We start from the raw sequence: 20,762 nt of genomic DNA, 5'->3' as shown, positions 1-20,762 counted from the left end.
TGACAGACAATCTAGGGTAAGAGGAGCTAAGCTATGTTTCACCCCATGAGATATTCTTACGGATAATCCCAGGGGAATTGTATTTGCGAGTGAGGGACTTCAGCTTTCTTTTGTCCATGGCTGAGGGTGTTTTTTTTGTTTGCGTGAATGGCAGCATTGTTATGATACCAACATTCCAGTTTCTGGTCACTTAAAGCATAACCAACACTACGTTTCTCATTGATGTTTATGTTCAGAGAGAAATCGTGTTGAGAACGAGTTAGGACTCATGCTGCAGCCAATTTCTTTCATTTCTAGAGATAATAGAACAAAACGGATAGGGCAGCACTGTTTTTGCATTTCATTTGTTTGTGGGGTTTTTATGGATCATAGTGTGCCTTGATTTTACGCAGCAAAAAAAGTGTACAAGCTAAACGCTATGGTGTTATCAGGGGAGTACTACAGGATGGGTATGCCACGGGAAGTTTGGAGATGCTTGACCGCAACTTGGCTCAAAGCAATCGCGTAGCAACATTTTAGTCTGATTGCTTTCTGCGACGGTGTTTGTTGGGTTACCGCTTCAGGTCCCGGAGACCCACAGACAGGTGACGCGCGGGTGCATAGATAGAGTGGGCTAACACCTGTTATATGGAACGCCTCAACGCTGTACAGTTCAAGAAGTTCATGCCTTATTATGGTTGTTGTTTTTTTTATTATTTGTTTACAAGTTTATTTATTATTAAGGAATGTATTATGTTCGCCGTTTATATTTGACACTATTTGCTGTGCTTTGTGTGGTGGTGTTTTCTTTTAAAGTAGCCTACATTAGAATTTCTTCATTTGTTTCACGTGAAGGATTGATACTTTTTTTTTTTTCAGTTCACTATTATTTTGAATAAGTATCGAAGTTTTAAACTCTGCAAAAACCAGGCAAGGTCCCCCCGGTGGGCTGTTCAATCAACAAGCTGTTGAACCTTGCAGCGTGTTCAAATTGTGTGTAGTTAATATTCTATATAATTCCGTCCGTTTTTGTGTTAAGCGTCCACTTTCTCCATTTTATAACGGCAGTAGGCCTACTCAATTCACTGTATAGGGAACGCCGCCCACTCACCGGTATAGCTAGTGGAACCACATTGAATTATTCACCATGTCTGATGATTCTGCTGTACTTTCGTTCCGTGTCTTTTTAGTTCCAATTCAAATGTACAACTGCTGTCCTTTTTAATCAAGCCGAGTGCACAGTGGCCTCTTAAGTGAGCGAGCTGTGTCAGGCAAATACAAAATAAAGGAATTAATAAATATGTTGTGCTGGATTTTTCCCTTTGAACACTGCAAAAAGAGGACGTGCCCATGCACCCAATGTGATTGTACAGAGTGCTAACGTTGGACTCTTAATCGCCTCAAGCTAAATGTTACAAGTCACTTTCTGTATCCATCACTTCCTGTAACCACCGTGTCACTTCATGAAACCAACTGATGTAATATACCATGTACAATGATCTCCACAATACATGCCCAGGGTGAGGTTAAATTATTTATTGTAAGTGAATTTCACCCTCAACTAAATAAAGTTGTCCTATCTTTTGTTTATAAAGTAGAAATGGTTACGTTTGTTTCTTTACAACAATTTTCTGTGAACTTCACACGAGCGTCAAGTAGGCTTGTCTCTACCACATATATATATTAGACTTTATACTGGCCCTTATGATTTACATGCAAAATAAAAACACATTTATTTAGCAAATATTAGAATACCAAAGGACAACACAGCTTAAAATATTCTAATGAAAGAGTAAAGGTAACAGAAATAATACTAAATGCACAGTATTGAGTGAGAGAATTCTTGGGTGTCTAGCTGGACTAAGCACTAGATGAAAACGTTCTGGTCAGTTGGATTGATCCAAGATGACCTCTTCGAACCTTAATCGAACAGATGATAATGACCATGTCAGATTTAGATTAATATGTTATATTGTATAACATGTAATTATGGATTGCGGGCCAAACTTGAAACAGGTTATTCTCCTTACCTGACAGGGTATGTGTGGTTTGGTTTGTGCGATCAGGTGACATATTATACCACCAGGTGTGAGTGCTACAAGCCTTTTTAAAAATCTGCCTCTTCTGACATCACAAATTGGCGTGTCCACCTAGATCTATGACGCATAGATGAGCAACGTTTTCTACAGTCCACTGGGTAGGCTGGCAGACTGATCTATTCAGCACACATCTGGGTGGACACACCTCATCTAAACGGCTAATCACACTCACACCTGGTGTGATTAGCCGCACATTTAAACTGGTACGGTCAGATACAGTTGAGAGATGAGGTACGGCAGCTCCGCTTAAGGTGAGCTAGTTAGGGTTGGTTAGCCAGGGTGGGTTAGAGGCTGGGTTGGTCAGTAGCGTTGGGCTCACAGGAAGGTGCTCAGGGTGTTCTCCACAGTGGCCAGGTGGAGGTACTCGGGCTGGTAGTGATCCCCTTCCTGCTCCATCTTTATCTGCCTCAGCGGCCGGGGCGCCCTCTTCCTGATGGAGCCCACGGAACGCCGCTCCACACACTCTAGAATCATCTGGGCCAGGTGCTGCCGTAGCCGCTGGAAGTTCTCACTACGGCAACAAGACGTCAACATTATAGAACGCCAATACGACAAAAACACGTCATCACTATGACAACAACATAAATATGACAATTTAACAACTATATTTCATGAATATGGCAACTATACGACAACAATAGAGCATCTATGACAATATAACATCGATACGACAACTATACAACAGCTTTAGAGCATAAATATGAAAAAACAATAACAATGCAAAAGCAATTCGACAATGCTACATCTATAGAACCACATAACCAAAGAGCATTTGTAACTTTTTAAATGCAATTATCTGTTTTGTCAAAATGATTAGAAATGATGAGGAAAAATACACCCACTGTCAAATCGAATCAGTGATTACTTCCCTCTTAGATTAATGTAGTAGTAGTCCATAGAGTTAAAGGAAAGACAACCAACATTTACAGGATAATGACGATGGTTCCAGTGTTCCAAGTTTATAACCCAACAGTTAAAAGGTTAAACATTTTCCCACGTCATGATGGAATTATATCCGGTCGTTATCTATTACTATTAGATATATTATCTGAGTGCCTGGCCGAAACAAACGGACCAAAATAATATAGATTGGATTATCATGTGAGTACGTGACATGCTCTGCACTCTTTACACACGTGCACTCTGATAATATATGATTTGTACGTTTGTGTGTGTGTGTGTGTGTGTGTGTGTGTGTGTGTGTGTGTGTGTGTGTGTGTGTGTGTGTGTGTGTGTGTGTACTGAGAAATGAGGAGAGCAGGAACAGGAAGTGATGACATACGTGGTCGGAGGTGTCGGCAGGTCATAATCCTCGCCCTTCTCGCCCGTCAACCAGTAAGTCGATTCTGTGCCCTTACCCTTTAACAAACACACACACACACACACACACACACACACACACACACACACACACACACACACACACACACACACACACACACACACACACACACACACACACACACACACACACACACACGCACTCGTTTATGACATTGTATTTTAGATAATACCTGGCAGATACCATTCTTGCTCTTTGTTCAGTCCATTATCTACCAATCTCTCCAGCTCTCTCTCTCTCTCTGTCTGCATGTCTGTCTATCTATGCCTATATCTCACTCTATCTCACTCGATATCTCTCTGTAGCTGCATGTCCCCCAAGCTGTTAGGAAAGCGTAGCCGTACCTTGAGGACGGTCTCCCCTCTGGCCTCGAACTCAAACTGGCAGCCGGTCCGTCCCAGGATCTTGACGGTGGGTTCGCTCACGTGGATCCTGAGGGCTGGGGGGCACACGTTTTGTTTAGTGAGGAGACATAGGAAGACGTGCATCCACAGACGTCTGTAGTATAAACATACTGTACATAGTGTTTACGAGTATAGCAGACCGATGTCCGCTTGTCCGTCCATCGGAGGTATACTTGTACACATGATTGTGTGCCCAGCTCCCTGTGGATTCCATATTGTACCCTGTAGTATGTATGTAAGTATAGATAGATATTACGTCGATATGAAGGTGCTTACGGTGTCCTGTGGACTCCATGCGGGAGGCGGTGTTCACCGTGTCCCCAAATAAACAATACCGGGGCATCTTCATCCCCACCACTCCTGCTGCACACGAACCTGCGCACACACACACACACACACACACACACACACACACACACACACACACACGAACACACACACACACACACACACACACACACATACACACACACACACACACACACACACACACACACACATACACACACACACACACACACACACACACACACCCACATACACACACACACACACACACACACACACACACACACACACACACACACACACACACACACACACCCACATACACACACACACACACACACACACACACACACACACACATATACACCCACGCACACACACAAACACACACACATACGCACACACAACGGTCACATCCCAATACAAAACATCTGAGCCCATCACTCCACACATAAGCCCAGACACACGTCCCCTGCCCCGCCCCCAGCTCCCCTGCCCCGCCCCCAGCTCCCCTGCCCCGCCCCCAGCTCCCCTGCCCCGCCCCCAGCTCCCCTGCCCCGCCCCCAGCTCCCCTGCCCCGCCCCCAGCTCCCCTGCCCCGCCCCCAGCCCCCCTGCCCCGCCCCCAGCTCCCCTGCCCTGCCCCGCCCCCCCCTCACCTGAGTGCACGCCGATGCGTATCCAGACGGGGATGCCGGGCAGGTGTCTGAGCTGGAAGGAGCCCATGAAGGCCAGGATGTCCAGCGCCATGCGGCAGATGTCCACCGCGTGCCGGTTCCCGTTGCGCCTGGGCAGCCCCGACGCCACCATGTAGGCGTCGCCGATGGTCTCTACCTGACAACCACCGTCACCACGGCGACCGTTTAGTTACGGGGTTTGAATTTGTGAAGTGGAAGAATGAGTGAAGCTCAATGCTAAGTGTTTTAGGGCCCAATTTTAACGGGCTGAAACGAGAAGCGCCAAGCGCAAGTAGCTTTGTTGGCGGTTCTATGGCGATGTTGCTATTTTACCGGCACAACAATGACTCTTGTGCCCGGCGCAAATCTAAAAAGGGTTGGTCTGAAGTGGCCTAAATACCCGTAGGTGTGGTTCGGGCGTAACGTGCAATAAACCAATGAGAGTGCCATCTCCCATCCCCTTTAAGAGCCATGAGCGCATTTCAATCTGACGAGTTGATATTGAAAAGAACGCTCTGCGCCAGTTGCAAACTAGCAACGACACATGCGTCAGTGTAGGAAGTCAATTGCGCCTGATGCGAGATAGGGCCCTTCTTCCACTGCATGTGTTGTTAGGTTTGTAAATGCAGTTGATACCAAACCTCTGATAACAATTAGAGACTTTTCACAACAATTGCCCATTTTGGAGTCTCATCACACTTATATTTAGTGCATTTAGCAGACGCTTTTATCCATAACGACTTGCATAAGTACATTTGTCAGAAGACAGAGAAACAATATCAAAGTCGGTAGAGTAAAGATATTCATAGAAACAAGTACCAAGCATTGACCATCGCTAGGTTAATCCTCATGAAAAGGCAATGGTTGCAAAATAAATGTCAAATGGATAACACGTGAAACATCTGTACTCAGCCCTCAGTACCCAAGGTAACTACAGTGGTTTGGTGGAGTACAACATGGCGGCCCCCAGCCTAGAGGCCCCAGGGCGGCGGGGGGGGCCAGGCTACCTTGTAGACATCGTGGTGGTCCAGCACGCTGTCGAAGCCCCTGTAGATGTCGCTGAGCATGTCCACCACCTCCATGGGGGTGGAGTACTGGCACAGCGTGGTGAAGCCCACCACGTCGCTGAAGTACACCGTCACCTCGTCGTACAGCTCCGGCTCCACCACCCCCGTCTCCTTCAGACTCTTCACCACCGGCCTGGAGAGGAGGGGTGGAGGGATTGATGGAGATGGAGAGGGAGAAGGATGGACAGGTGGACGAAAGGGACATATGTCAGGCAGAGAGAGATGGATTGGAAAGATAGACAGACAAACAGACAGACAGAAAGACAGCAGTAAGAGAAAATATACCGACGGACGGACACAGGGACACAGTCGACATTCTAATAAATGCTTGCTTCTCTTTAATTACAAACATTGACAGAAACATAAACTATAACAACAGCGCCCCGTTTCCCCGTCACGTCCACAGGACAGTGGTGGTGGGAGGACGGACCCCCTGGCCCTGAACCCACCCCGGGAGCAGCATGTAGTTGAGGCAGTCGGCCCGGTCGCGCTCTGCCTTGTAGAGGGCCGTCCTCTCCTCCACCAGCAGCTCCAGGTTCTTGGAGTACATCTGCAGCCGGCGGATCAGGTTGTCCATGTAGCTCTCGTTGTCCTTGCTGTGAAGGTTACTGCAGGAGGGAGGGAGCAGGGGAGACAGGAGGGAGGAGGGAGGGGAGGGGAGGGAGAAGGGAGGGAGGAGGGAGGGAGGAGGGAGGGAGGAGGAGGGAGGGAGGAGGGAGGGAAGAGGGAGAGAGGAGGGAGGAGGAGGGAGGGAGGAGGGAGGGAGGAGGGAGGGAGGAGGGGAGGGAGGAGGGAGGGAGGAAGGAGCAGAGGGGAGGGGAGAGAGAAGGGAGGGAGAAGGGAGGGAGGAGGGAGGGAGGAGGGGAGGGAGGAGGGAGGGAGGAGGGAGGGAGAGGGGAGGGAGAAGGGGAGGGAGGAGGGAGGGAGGAGGGAGGGATGAAGAGCAGAGGTGGGAAGATTGAGAGAGGGGAAAGAGCAGAAGGATAAGGGAAGAGAACGAATACGTTTGATTTAGTGATTCATTCTGATAAAGCGATCATGGTCGATCTATTTGCAGCAAGTTTAAGTTAATGAAATAGACTAGGAATATACCTGAAGATCTTCCCAAAACAGTTTTCAACCTTTTTGAACTCTGGTCTTTTCTCTGGATCCTCCTCCCAACAGGTTTTTATTAACCGGTATACCTGCAACATGGAGCCAGACATATACACACACACACACACACACACACACACACACACACACACACACACACACACACACACACACACACACACACACACACACACACACACACACACACACACACACACAGGCATATACTTTAACTGGGTATGGGTAAATTAATTACCCTTTAATTAACTAATGGTCTAGTAATCATTTACTAATGGTGATCATGTTAACTAATTGTGTTCAAGTTAACGAAGGTAATGGGGTTCATGTTAGCTAAGCTACTAATTTATACATTATTTAATAGGCTAGGGACCCTAACCCCTGTGTTAATGCTTTATAATAATGCTTATTTCTGCACTAGCTAATGGTTTATTATTGTATCCTTATTGTTCAGTGTTACAGCATAAATATATACAGAGTGACACACAAGTACACCCACACATACACACACACACACACACACACACACACACACACACACACACACACACACACACAGAGACACACACACACACACCTCTAGTTCTTTTTCCGATGCACTTTCGAAATTTAGATCAGGTCTGAAGTACGAGATGCTGTCAGGATCCTGCACCCTGGACAACTTCTCTGTTAGGACACACATGGAGTCGCGCTTATGTTATAGGATTATTAGGTTATTAGAATTATGACTTGGCTGAGAAAGGGAAATAAATGAAGACAGACAGACAGACAGACAGACAGACAGACAGACAGACAGACAGACAGACAGACAGACAGACAGACAGACAGACAGACAGACAGACAGACAGACAGACAGACAGACAGACAGACAGACAGACAGACAGACAGACAGACAGACAGACAGACAGACAGACAGACAGACAGACAGACAGACAGACAGACAGACAGACAGACAGACAGACAGACAGACAGACAGACAGACAGACAGACAGACAGACAGACAGACAGACAGACAGACAGACAGACAGACAGACAGACAGACAGACAGACAGACAGACAGACAGACAGACAGACAGACAGACAGACAGACAGACAGACAGACAGACAGACAGACAGACAGACAGACAGACAGACAGACAGACAGACAGACAGACAGACAGACAGACAGACAGACAGACAGACAGACAGACAGACAGACAGACAGACAGACAGACAGACAGACAGACAGACAGACAGACAGACAGACAGACAGACAGACAGACAGACAGACAGACAGACAGACAGACAGACAGACAGACAGACAGACAGACAGACAGACAGACAGACAGACAGACAGACAGACAGACAGACAGACAGACAGACAGACAGACAGACAGACAGACAGACAGACAGACAGACAGACAGACAGACAGACAGACAGACAGACAGACAGACAGACAGACAGACAGACAGACAGACAGACAGACAGACAGACAGACAGACAGACAGACAGACAGACAGACAGACAGACAGACAGACAGACAGACAGACAGACAGACAGACAGACAGACAGACAGACAGACAGACAGACAGACAGACAGACAGACAGACAGACAGACAGACAGACAGACAGACAGACAGACAGACAGACAGACAGACAGACAGACAGACAGACAGACAGACAGACAGACAGACAGACAGACAGACAGACAGACAGACAGACAGACAGACAGACAGACAGACAGACAGACAGACAGACAGACAGACAGACAGACAGACAGACAGACAGACAGACAGACAGACAGACAGACAGACAGACAGACAGACAGACAGACAGACAGACAGACAGACAGACAGACAGACAGACAGACAGACAGACAGACAGACAGACAGACAGACAGACAGACAGACAGACAGACAGACAGACAGACAGACAGACAGACAGACAGACAGACAGACAGACAGACAGACAGACAGACAGACAGACAGACAGACAGACAGACAGACAGACAGACAGACAGACAGACAGACAGACAGACAGACAGACAGACAGACAGACAGACAGACAGACAGACAGACAGACAGACAGACAGACAGACAGACAGACAGACAGACAGACAGACAGACAGACAGACAGACAGACAGACAGACAGACAGACAGACAGACAGACAGACAGACAGACAGACAGACAGACAGACAGACAGACAGACAGACAGACAGACAGACAGACAGACAGACAGACAGACAGACAGACAGACAGACAGACAGACAGACAGACAGACAGACAGACAGACAGACAGACAGACAGACAGACAGACAGACAGACAGACAGACAGACAGACAGACAGACAGACAGACAGACAGACAGACAGACAGACAGACAGACAGACAGACAGAGAGAGAGAGAGAGAGAGAGAGAGAGAGAGAGAGAGAGAGAGAGAGAGAGAGAGAGAGAGAGAGAGAGAGAGAGAGAGAGAGAGAGAGAGAGAGAGAGAGAGAGAGAGAGAGAGAGAGAGAGAGAGAGAGAGAGAGAGAGAGAGAGAGAGAGAGAGAGAGAGAGAGAGAGAGAGAGAGAGAGAGAGACCTGCCCGGTCAGAGCAGCGCTCTGTATAGAAGGTGCTCTTGCGGAGGACGATCTCCTGGGCTATAATGCTGAAGCTGTAGACGTCTCCCTTCTGGGAGATGCCCTCCTGCCGCAGGTGCTCAGGGGCCGTCCACAGGTCTGGCCGGGTGCGGGGCCACACAGGGAGGAGGAGGAGGAGGAGGAGGAGGAGGAGGAGGAGGAGGGGGAGGGGGAGGAGGAGGAGGAGGAGGAGGGGGTGGAGGAGGAGGAGGAGAGGAGGAGGAGGAGGAGGAGGAGGAGGAGGAGGAGGAGGAGGGGGGGAGGAGGAGGAGGAGGAGGAGGGGGTAAAAGAGGAGACAACATGACGGGTGACAGGTGAATCTTAAGCAACCATGCCAACAACAGCCTCCAATGCATCCTGCTTAGGCAGAGACAGGGTCATGAATTGTAATTCCCCTTTCTCTTACTTCCTTTGTAGCGGTGCACGCCAGTTAACCGTGCCCGGAGCAGGAAGAATAAGAACGTGACCAGAAGAACAACAAGGAAGACAGGGAGATTATATATGGAGCCTTTTGACTAAACAACATGTTAAACATGTAACGGAGAAGGATAAAGCCCAAACCAAACAATGCTCTGAAATCCTGCCCTTTCTCGCGCCCATCATCACACTCATCCTGACATCACTTCCTGCTCCGTGTAAAGCTCCCGACATCTTTGATACCAACGCAATCATTTTACCGATCACAATCACATCTTCTCTTCCATTGGGCTCCACCGGGGCTCCTACCTCTTCCGGGGCTGAGGATGGTGTTGCAGCCAAAGTCGGTGATCTTCACCACCATGCGGTTGTCCACCACACAGTTGGTGGACTTGAGGCGTCCGTGGACCTGTATGTTGCTGGCGTGGAGGTACGACATCCCCTGCAACGGAGGCAAGACTCGTACTGAGGACACGGAGCAGTCAGGGTTTTACAGCACATTGCTTTTGGTTTGATTGTCATGAATGTGAACACTAGGTGAATACAAAATAAAATACTTTGGACTTTAAAGTGTATGTTGATTACTTTAACACCCTGTTATTTATGTAGAATATATATTTTTTTAAATCAAATGGTTGTTTCTTTTACTTTGACTAGAGAATAGCCTAATAATAAAGTTTTTGTTTCAGGAGGAATAACAATAAAGAATGATTCTTAGGATAGGATTGTTCAGAATTAAATCTTGGCTGCTATTAATTCACCAATCTAAGTTAGGGCTTAATGTTATCTTATCTTTGATAAGATAACATTACTAAATGTTGTGTACAGCATATAATATATCCGATGATACAACGATTGGTACGGTCAAGTGAAAGAGGCTGGTGGTGACATAAGGGTTTTTTCAGCTCTGACAGGACTACTCGTATTTACATTGCGCTCTGAACACATGTCCTATGGCTCTCTCCTGGGATCACTATGACACACTTCCATATGACGTAGATTCACACGCAGCCTTCAGCTGTGAAAAAAAACCGACTCTCTGTTGCCATCAAAACTGTTCGTCCGTTACCTTGCTGATGTCGTACATCACAGAGATCTTGAACTCCCAGTCCATGAAAGTCCCTTCTGGGTAGGACACCTTATCGTTCAGCACGTACTGAGGAGACGGATCAATGATAAGTGGCAAATTCTCCTGTACAGTAAGAGTACAGGAGAGTCTCTCGCAGGACATTAAACTAAAGTTTTCACAAAAAATAACATGAAAACGTCTTGATATGCTGTTGTGCATTCATGCCATACATGTAATCATCTCTCCCCAGCATACGATTAAAGAAATTGTATGACATTAATGGCACAAATATTGGGTGCCTCGGACGGTCTCTATTGATCAGTGAGGTTCCTAACTAAGCGTCGGACGGCTGGGCCGAACGGCGCCCGTGGGACCCCCACTCACCCTGAGGGAGCCCCTCTCTCCGTACTCCAGCACGGCGAACACCCCCTGCTCCAGCTGCACCGTGCCGTAGAACTTGGTCAGGTTGTAGTAGTCAATCAGCAGCATCTGGTGGGAAGACATTATTACTGTCACCTGGGACACGTGTGTGTGTGTGTGTGTGTGTGTGTGTGTGTGTGTGTGTGTGTGTGTGTGTGTGTGTGTGTGTGTGTGTGTGTGTGTGTGTGTGTGTGTGTGTGTGTGTGTGTGTGTGTGTGTGTGTCTCTCTTACTGAGTTCAGCTCAATTCTCTGTGGCTCGTCAAAGTTCCCATCCGAGTGCTTCAGCTCCTTTAGAATAACAACCTGGACCCATGACAACGGTATCAGAATTGCATTTGCTGAATAACGTTGATTCTTTACAGGGCAGAAGTTGTCAATTACACAATCGATTAATAATTTGGTGTATGTAACTTGTGTCTCAAATTAGCTTTCTTTGACATGAGGCCAAGTAATTATTTCATAAGTTGTGACAGACAATCTGCCCCATATTTGCACATTGGATCCACTAATGAATGAATCATCACTCCATCTTAATTTGCCTTTGCATTAATGTATTCATTCAAGTGTGTGTAATTTACCTAATTGTGTTTCATAATAAAATAGCCAAAAAGATAATAACCTTTTTGTCGTAGCGTCCACAACGGATCTTGTAATTCGTCTCTTTCCTCTCATCGTCGATCTAAACGGGCAGAAAAGATAAAAATATAATAGACATGCTCACTTTTACTCCTGTGGGCCGTGCACCCTCCTCATTCTTAGATATTTTTGTGGATCTCCTCTCTCTTTTACTTCAGGGACCCCCTGACCCCGTGACCCTTTGACCTCTGACCTTGAGGGAGATAACGTTGTGCTCCTTCTGCTCCATCAGTGTGATGCGGTCGGACGGGATGTGGGACCACCTCTTCCTGGTCCGACGCTCCCGTCGGTTCTGCCTGAACACACACGCGCACACACACACACACACACACACACACACACACACACACACACACACACACACACACACACACACACACACACACACACACACCATTGATAACTAACCCATCTAACCCAACTAACCTATTCCCACATTGGTTAACTTAAGGCTGATTAATCAGAGTAAGGCAATACGCCCGTTAAGGTATGGACACACTATTTACCGTGTTAACATTGACAATAATTTCAGTGAAAGTGTCCTAATCGGAAGTTGAATAGTGGTGAACTACAACAAGGATTGCTTATTAGTAGTGTGTTCTGGGGATAAATCAACTCGCATTATGGAACTAACGTGAGTAACTAAATAATTCCAGTGACTGTCTTTATCTGATTGGCTCAGTAGTGTTCATGTAAACATGCTGTTTCCTCATCATCATTAGGGTTATCTTATCAGCCAATAGCGCTGCGATGACTCACACCCGCATTGCTCTTCTTGACCTCATTGACTCGACCTTTTTCAATTGGCTGTTGCTAACCTGTAGAAGATGAAGGCAATGGTTGCCACCACTACCACGGTAACCGACAGAACGATGACGATGATGTCATTAGTACTCATTACTGGGGGGGTCGACAGCCAGAGAGGAGAAGAAGAAGAAGAAAAAAAAGATAATCTGTTTAGTTGTTGCTAGGGGACAGGGGAGACACGAAGTACAGGGAATCCGACCTGAGATTAAATAAGAAAACATTAAAGTCCCGACAGAAAATAAAAATTTCAAGAAAGAAGTAACCTCATTTATTACATCTTATGTGTCCATTTGTGACACCGACATATCATTGCTCCATTTTTAGGCCATAAAAACACTTATCTGTCTGGAGTTTGATCTTCTAATGATCAGGTGCGTGTGTGCGTGCGTGCGTGCGTGCGAACACATACCCCGGTATGGCGTAGCGTAGGGAAGTTTATTCCCCCAGATAAAAGTTGGGTTTGAAGTGTTCAGTTTGGTGGTATTGTACACCGTGTTGAACGCAAATAAGGTTCCATACTAAAAGAAAATCACATGACAACATGCTCATAAACGTTCATGACGTCAAAGCACAAAGATTTCACAATGACTTTTAACCGGCTAATAGGTGACTAGACCTTGTAGTGTATTATAGGGACGAAGAGAGCAGAGGCTCATAAAGCTACCTATGGGTCTTTAGCCGTGCCAGTGGCCACCGTAACGCGACAAGATACACCTGCGCTCGCCCCCACTATCACACCTCTGGTATAATGCCTATACACAATCAAATAATAGTTATTATTATCTGAATATTACAGATCATCTGATGAGTTACCTTTTTGGTTTCGGTGGTGTAAATGACCGAGAAGTTCACATCCCTGTCTCCATGCTCGTCAAGCTTGTAGGTCCCACCAATACCTGGACAGGTGAGGCAGGAGATCAACAACAACAAACCACTAGCAGCACAATGGGCCATATAGTGCCTCCACTTGACCCTTGCCCTCAGCAATGACAAACTAAAGTCCAACGTAGAATGTCCCCAATCATGGGAAGTGGTTTCCGTTTTTTCTGTATTTATGCATTTAAATATATCATAAAATAATACAAAGTACGTTATTAGAATTTGACATGATTTGGTGCGGTCCATTACATCTATGCAACTGTCTTAATTTTCATTTAAATGCTTATATCGCTGTATCAGTTAAAATATTCTATGTTATTTTTGGGGAGGGTAATGTTATTGGTGTCTTGATACAAAACATGAATTTTATCTATTATTTCTTGTGTTGTCCATATTCTTACCATTAAAGGTGATGTTCCTGAAGTAGCTGTGATTGATGGACTGCATGTCACTGCCTTCTCCAAGTTCTCTCCAGATCTTCCTCATCACTTCCCCGACGAGGAGCACTGAGTCATGATAAGCTGCCATGTAGTCATTCATCTGGACAGAAAAGAAACGCACAGATTCAATGTCAAATCACAACCGTCATTACACCAAAAAAGATAAGAAAATGATAAATAGATAAATAATTAAAAACTAAACATTTAAAAGTACATTTCCTCACATATAACACCAATGAATCAGTCAGAGAATGCTATTTTAACAAAATAGGTCAAGTTTGCATGTGCTTTGAAAAACATTTCCCCATACATTTCCGCACACAGTGAAACAGTGCGCTCATCAACGAACCCATCTGGATGTTAAACATTGCTGCTCTCACCACCGTGGTGTCGTTGCTCAGGTCCATGTCCACTTTGTAGTGCCTGACGTCCGGCATGGTCAGCACCAGCACGTTCTCCATGAAGGGCAGGGACGTGGCGTTTCTGTAATACTCATCACTGGTGAACCAGGAGACCCAGGGACACAGCGTTAGGGGACACCTAGCAGCCGCACGCACACCGTCGCGTGCGTGCGCCTCTTTGCCTCGGACTGTGCCTAACATGAAGCCCTCGACCTTGGCAGGCTGTTGCTTGCCACCTCTTGCCTTCTGAGTGTAAGTGAGTTTGTGAACTTGTGTGTGTGTGTGTGTGTGTGTGTGTGTGTGTGTGTGTGTGTGTGTGTGTGTGTGTGTGTGTGTGGGGGGGAGGACAGGCTGAAAGGAGGGAGGAAACAGAGCCAGGGAAAGAGGGGGAGAAGAGGGACTGACTTGTAAAGGTCGATCAGCAAGAAGAGGATGTCTTTGCTGTTGGCCTCCGCCGTGTTGTTCTTCAACTCCTGCATGTCAGCCGGGGATCCGCACGCGATGAACACTGCCATCCAATCAGAAGTGACAGCGAGAGGTAGTTGAACAGAGCTGAATGTAGGTCGATGTTTACATCGAGCAGACACAAGTGATGGGTGTGATGGGAGGGGATGAACGCGTCCCACGGCTCTGTCCTGCAGGCGAATCGCACAATGGTGCTGCATTCGTTTTGTGTTTAAATCGGTATTTAAGCGACGACAGGGAAACGCTCCTGCTAACTTCAGGCGGCAACAACAATGCAAATATCTTATATCTATTTATGTTGGATTCATTGGGTCAAATATCTCCACAGACACGACAAATCAGCTTTGTGCCGTTGAGCAACATGGCAGACTCACGGTTGCTGGTCCGGTTCTGGGGGTTGCGCAGCGTTGATTGGAGCTCCCGCGGCTCACGAAGAACATGAAGGTGAACATCTCTAAAGAAATCTGCTTTGCTGGCCTCCAGGGCGCCTATATACCTGAACACAAGGTGTGAGGAACGGTTTTACTACAGACCCGTTCAGCGGACGCCCTTATCCTCCGTTAATGAGCAGCTAGGGCGATGTGGCTACAGGAGGTCTACAGGTAGGCTGTTTGAAGTATAGATTCAGCCATCCCATACATATGATAGACAGATAGACGGACAGACAGACAGACAGACAGACAGACAGACAGACAGACAGACAGACAGACAGACAGACAGACAGACAGACAGACAGACACAGACAAACCGACAGACTGATAGAGACAGCCAGACACAGACAGACAGACAGACAGACAGACAGACAGACAGACAGACAGACAGACAGACAGACAGACAGACAGACAGACAGACCAACAGAGAGACAGACGGACAGACAGACCAACAGAGAGACAGACAGACAGACAGACACAGACAAACCGACAGACTGATAGAGACAGCCAGACACAGACAGACAGACAAACAGACACAGACAAACCGACAAACCGACAGACAGACAGACGATAAATACAGCCAGACACAGACAGACAGACAGACAGACAGACAGACAGACAGACAGACAGACAGACAGACAGACCCAGCCCCTAATCCCCCTGTCACCAGGCGGTTAAATCCAACCCCGCTCACCAGAAGCAGTCCTCGGTGTTGACCTTCTTCTTGTAGACGTAGGCGGAGTCCCACGCGGGCTTCACCTTGTGGTTGAACTTCCAGAACATGGTGAAGAAGTTGGACACCTTGCGTGCCGGCGGCAGGACCCGTTGCAAGTTGGGCTTGTGGTCGCAGGTCAAGCTGAAGCCCCCCGCCGAGATAATGGGCATGCTGAGCTGCAGACCGCTCTCCGTGCTGGGGGGGGGGGGGGGCACACCCAGAGAGCCATGGGACCACGGAGAAACAACAGGTAGATGGGGGTCACAGGGTGCAGGGGGGGAGGTAAGGAGGCGGGAGGACGGGGAGGTTGGAGAGAGTCAGAAAGGTGGCAGGAGCAACGTGGAGAAACAGGAGGACAAGAGGGGAGGGCAGAGGGAACCACTTACTCCACCATCTGGAAGACGGCATAGTTGCACGAGGGGCCCAGAAAGGCACATCCCACCTCCCCTGAGTCCTGTGGAAGAAGAGCCAGACAGAATCACTCAGACCTGATGGGCTAAGCAGTGGAACAGGGCAGGGATGTACCAGATCAGGTGTTTACTGTGGCAGGATGTCCGAAGCAATCAGTTCACATACACATAAGAAAACTGCGTAATGACTGTCTGACACCCTGTGCGCTCACAACAGCACAGCAAGTCCAACAGAGAGTTGATATTTTGCACTAGACTATGTTACCCCATTCTTTTAAGTAAACCATAATGTTTTTACGCAACCGTGAAATGGACTGTATTTATAGTGGGGTTCTCTAACAAGGGACCACTCAAAAGCTTCACAATGACCTTCACCCATTAATACACCGATGGCTGAGTGGACCGATGATACCAACTCAACTCACAATTGTCTGTGAAATTATTATAGTCAACTCTATAATAGAATTGCCCGTCCACATTGCTTTCAGTGAGCGGGAGTACCTGCCTTGATGGACAAAAGTCCTTTAGCCAATCGGTGTAACAAAATATGTGGAGCCATCACAATGCGCAGTTCCAAACAATGAAAACGTTTTTTCCAGCGAGAAATGTTGCTAGTACCTACTCATAAACTCATAAACTCTTAAGGTTTTGTGTCTTTTCTGCCGAGCCAGTTTTGCCAGTTTGCCCTGATTGGCCCAGGATAACATTGTGATTCAGGAGATGGGCAGCGGGAGGTGCAGACTGATCCGTGTAGCTAAACAGAGCTGGAGGGTCTCCAGGCTGTGGGGATCACTCACGTTGAGCCTCTTAACGGCCTCCACACCCCCACACGTGCTGCTGCCACATCCTTTCATACGGTAGAGTCTCGAGTCGAAGGGACTGAAGAGGGCTGTGACGTTCTGGCTCACGTCTAATGGTGGCACAACAGACAGAACAGAGCACAGGAAGTTACTCAAATATTGAACATTTTAAACATTAAATAAGACCATATTTAACTATCCAGCCCTCTCTGGCGTATGATGGATAGATAGCTGAATAGAAATACAGACAGACACCGACACAAAAATGGACACAGAGAGACAGACAGACATACAGACTTAAATAAATATTATAGGTTATGTTATTAATTGCTAATGTTATCCTTGAATTTACAAATAGATAGTAATATTTTTCCTGGAAGTGCAAAGTAAATTTGTGTCTAGTATAGTAGTTGTATTTATATTATTTGTGTGCTGCCTCTTTACCTAGCTCATTGTGTGTGTTGTAAGTTATGTGTGTTCTTTGTCATTAATGTGAATAGGTCATGCTACCCTTCAATTGAAATAATCCTCTCTCTCTCTCTCTCTCTCTCTCTCTCTCTCTCTCTCTCTCTCTCTCTCTCTCTCTCTCTCTCTCTCTCTCTCTCTCTCTCTCTCTCTCTCTCTCTCTCTCTCTCTCTCTCAAGCAGCATTCATGGATCTCTTGCCACTAGAGGGCAGTAGTGCACTCCAGCTATTTGACGCTATTTGACAAAAGTTGCTTTATGAGGTTTTTATTCAAAAATGGAAGGGATTGCATGAGAGAGCATGGGAGATCCCTGTTTCTTTCGGGCTTTTTTGTTTTAAATAAAAATAAGCTATATATTTTGATGTTTTCTCTACGTACTTCGACTCCATATTTACGTGTACACACCACACACACACACACACACACACACACACACACACACACACACACACACACACATTCGCGTATACAGGTGCAGTGCAGAGTAATGGCAACATAAAATGTTTTCTAATATGTGTTTTCTAGTAAGCGTCTTTGGGTCATTGAAAAGCGCTATATAAATATAGTGAATTATTATTAGTAGTAGTATTATGTTCCAATTTTTCGTCAATGACTAATGGATAAATATCACAATTAATTGTTTTAGATATGTTAAGTATAAGGAATAGGCCCATGCTTGACAGGGCTATAAAATCACTTACCAGCCGCAGCGTTGATTTGGGAATTTAGCTCAATTGCCTCTAACACTTTCCCCTTCACAAACTTCATACTCCAGGGAGACTCGTTGTCGTTCAGCAAGACCACGTTGATCAAGCTCCCATTCTTACAATGTTGAATCTTCTGACTGTCACCAAACACCAGATTCAATGTAGACATTATGAGACACAAACGTACGTCCATTTTGAGTTATTCAGCCCTATTGCCCTCCTGGAGAAAACTCATACATCCATCGGTGTCTTCCTTAGATATACGCATCTGACGATAATGGTAAATATCCATCAATAGACGTTTCATTGGGATTCCATGTGGTCCAAGGTAGAATGTTATCCGCTGTCAAAATAAAAGTTTGATCGCATATACTGTGAGTTTTAGATATACACAAGGAGTATTCAAGAGTCGTGTAGTCTTGGTCTTGGTATTCTTGAGTAGGCCCCTAATCCACGGAGCTGTTGGCCCTTCACACGTAGGCTCCCAACTGCCTTCCTGTCTGGTTTGTATCTCTCTTACTGCAGGTTGTCGTTAATGTACAACCAGCATTAGCACAAAGAGCGCACCGTCAAGGTGGGGTTTTGAGTCAAAAGCCCTATAAAAGTCACCCATTATAATCCAAAGAAGATCTTTTACTGAGACAACAGGTGTAAAAAAAGATAGAAAGGGAAAAAAACTAAAAGCACACATATCTTAAATGAATGAAATTAAGGATCACACACGCACACACACACACACACACACACACACACACACACACACACACACACACACACACACACACACACACACACACACACACACACACACACACACACACACACACACACACACCAAACAATTCTTGGAAATTCGAGAGATGTGTTTCTTGTGTGCTGATCTAGATAGCAGGCCCAATAAAACGGGACAGGCAGGGTCTGCAGTCACTTGGAGCAGGTGAAGGTGAAGCTAGATAAAGTTAAGCAATGTGTGTGTGTGTGTGTGTGTGTGTGTGTGTGTGTGTGTGTGTGTGTGTGTGTGTGTGTGTGTGTGTGTGTGTGTGTGTTTGCTGGTGTGTGACTTTAGAAAGTATTAATCAGGAAGACAGCGTAGGCTAATTGTCAAAAACAGAGAAGTGCAGGGTAACAACATCAGTCAAATGTCACATGGGTCATAAAGGAGGTAAACACACCGATTTTTTCTATTGTGAACTGATAGAGCGTTGTGTGGTGTGGGGTCATATTGACCCAAGAACAACCCCCGACCGACAGGATCCTATCGTGTATGCAGATAAGAACGTCAACACACATCAATGTACGCAGACTTACGCAGGCTGTAGAGAATGAAATTAATCAAAAGTATTTTGAAAATGGTGTTATCTGATCTTATTTCCCTTTTATTGTTTATTTACTGTTCAAGGTATCATCCACACACGTCGTTGTAATCTATTACTGTTTTGTAACTTAGAAGACAGGTATAGCCAACGTGACTTAGGGGCACGTAGGGGCTAGGGCATTTTGCTCAAGGATTCCTAGGTAGATGGGGACTGTGGGGATTGAACCCTTAACATTTTGGCTGGGAGTAAGCCGATGCCCCCTATGTTTATTGGCTGCATACGCTGAAACAGGAATTTGTTAATGAACCTCCAAAAACGCTGAGCGTAGCCTACGAGAAGAAACTGATGTGTTGGTAAAGGAGAAGCATCACTTTCAGCAGGGTTGTAAATCACAACCCACTTAATCGTTGGAACCACACAAACACACAAACAGACAAAGATACAGTCAGCTATGAAACCTCACAATCTACAAGCACACGCCCGTGCACAGTCATCTTCACTATCTACGTCACAGAAACGCACATCATACAGTCATCCCACAGATTCTATTATATAACAGCAGTAATATCCGCTTATTTTTACTCAATAAAGCTCTCTTTTAAGCAGCGGTCAAATTAACAAACACACAGAGTGATGTCTCAAATACATACTCGTGTGTGTGTGTGTGTGTGTGTGTGTGTGTGTGTGTGTGTGTGTGTGTGTGTGTGTGTGTGTGTGTGTGTGTGTGTTTGTGTGTGGATGTTTTGTGAATATACCAATTTCCTTGTTGGTCCTTTTATTGGACCATAATCACACAGAATAGGCATTCAAT

General features: G+C 46.2%; 1 protein-coding gene across 1 annotated transcript; it reads right to left on the bottom strand.

Moving 5' to 3' along the window:
- Positions 1-1,513: 1,513 nt before the first annotated feature.
- On the bottom strand, positions 1,514-18,871 carry gucy2cb (guanylate cyclase 2Cb). Its single transcript, XM_056576897.1, has 27 exons — positions 18,630-18,871; positions 17,460-17,572; positions 16,639-16,706; positions 16,232-16,447; positions 15,481-15,602; positions 15,047-15,149; positions 14,621-14,738; positions 14,202-14,340; positions 13,735-13,817; positions 13,331-13,439; positions 12,933-13,014; positions 12,308-12,410; positions 12,098-12,157; positions 11,710-11,781; positions 11,442-11,546; positions 11,058-11,144; positions 10,298-10,430; positions 9,532-9,669; positions 7,545-7,633; positions 6,947-7,038; positions 6,304-6,462; positions 5,795-5,987; positions 4,770-4,944; positions 4,101-4,199; positions 3,765-3,859; positions 3,361-3,437; positions 1,514-2,589 (listed from the first exon to the last, which is right to left on the bottom strand). The coding sequence occupies exons 1-27, from the start codon at positions 18,826-18,828 to the stop codon at positions 2,394-2,396; spliced, it is 3,225 nt and encodes a 1,074-aa protein (XP_056432872.1). The 5' UTR covers positions 18,829-18,871; the 3' UTR covers positions 1,514-2,393.
- Positions 18,872-20,762: the final 1,891 nt, after the last annotated feature.

This window comes from Gadus chalcogrammus, chromosome 18 (genome assembly GCF_026213295.1).
Source record: "Gadus chalcogrammus isolate NIFS_2021 chromosome 18, NIFS_Gcha_1.0, whole genome shotgun sequence".
NCBI classification, from domain to species: Eukaryota; Metazoa; Chordata; class Actinopteri; order Gadiformes; family Gadidae; genus Gadus; species Gadus chalcogrammus.
Note: the sequence above shows the minus strand (reverse complement) of the source record. Positions and strands in the feature narration are given on the sequence as shown.

Excerpts from the sequence above, each read along its gene's own strand:
- gucy2cb (XM_056576897.1), bottom strand. The coding sequence starts at position 18,828 with ATGGACGTACGTTTGTGTCTCATAATGTCTACATTGAATCTGGTGTTT. Across the intron at positions 9,670-10,297 it reads CATCCTCAGCCCCGGAAGAG|ACCTGTGGACGGCCCCTGAG; the intron begins GTAGGAGCCCCG and ends GCACCCGGCCAG. Across the intron at positions 4,945-5,794 it reads ACCACCACGATGTCTACAAG|GTAGAGACCATCGGCGACGC; the intron begins GTAGCCTGGCCC and ends GGTGGTTGTCAG.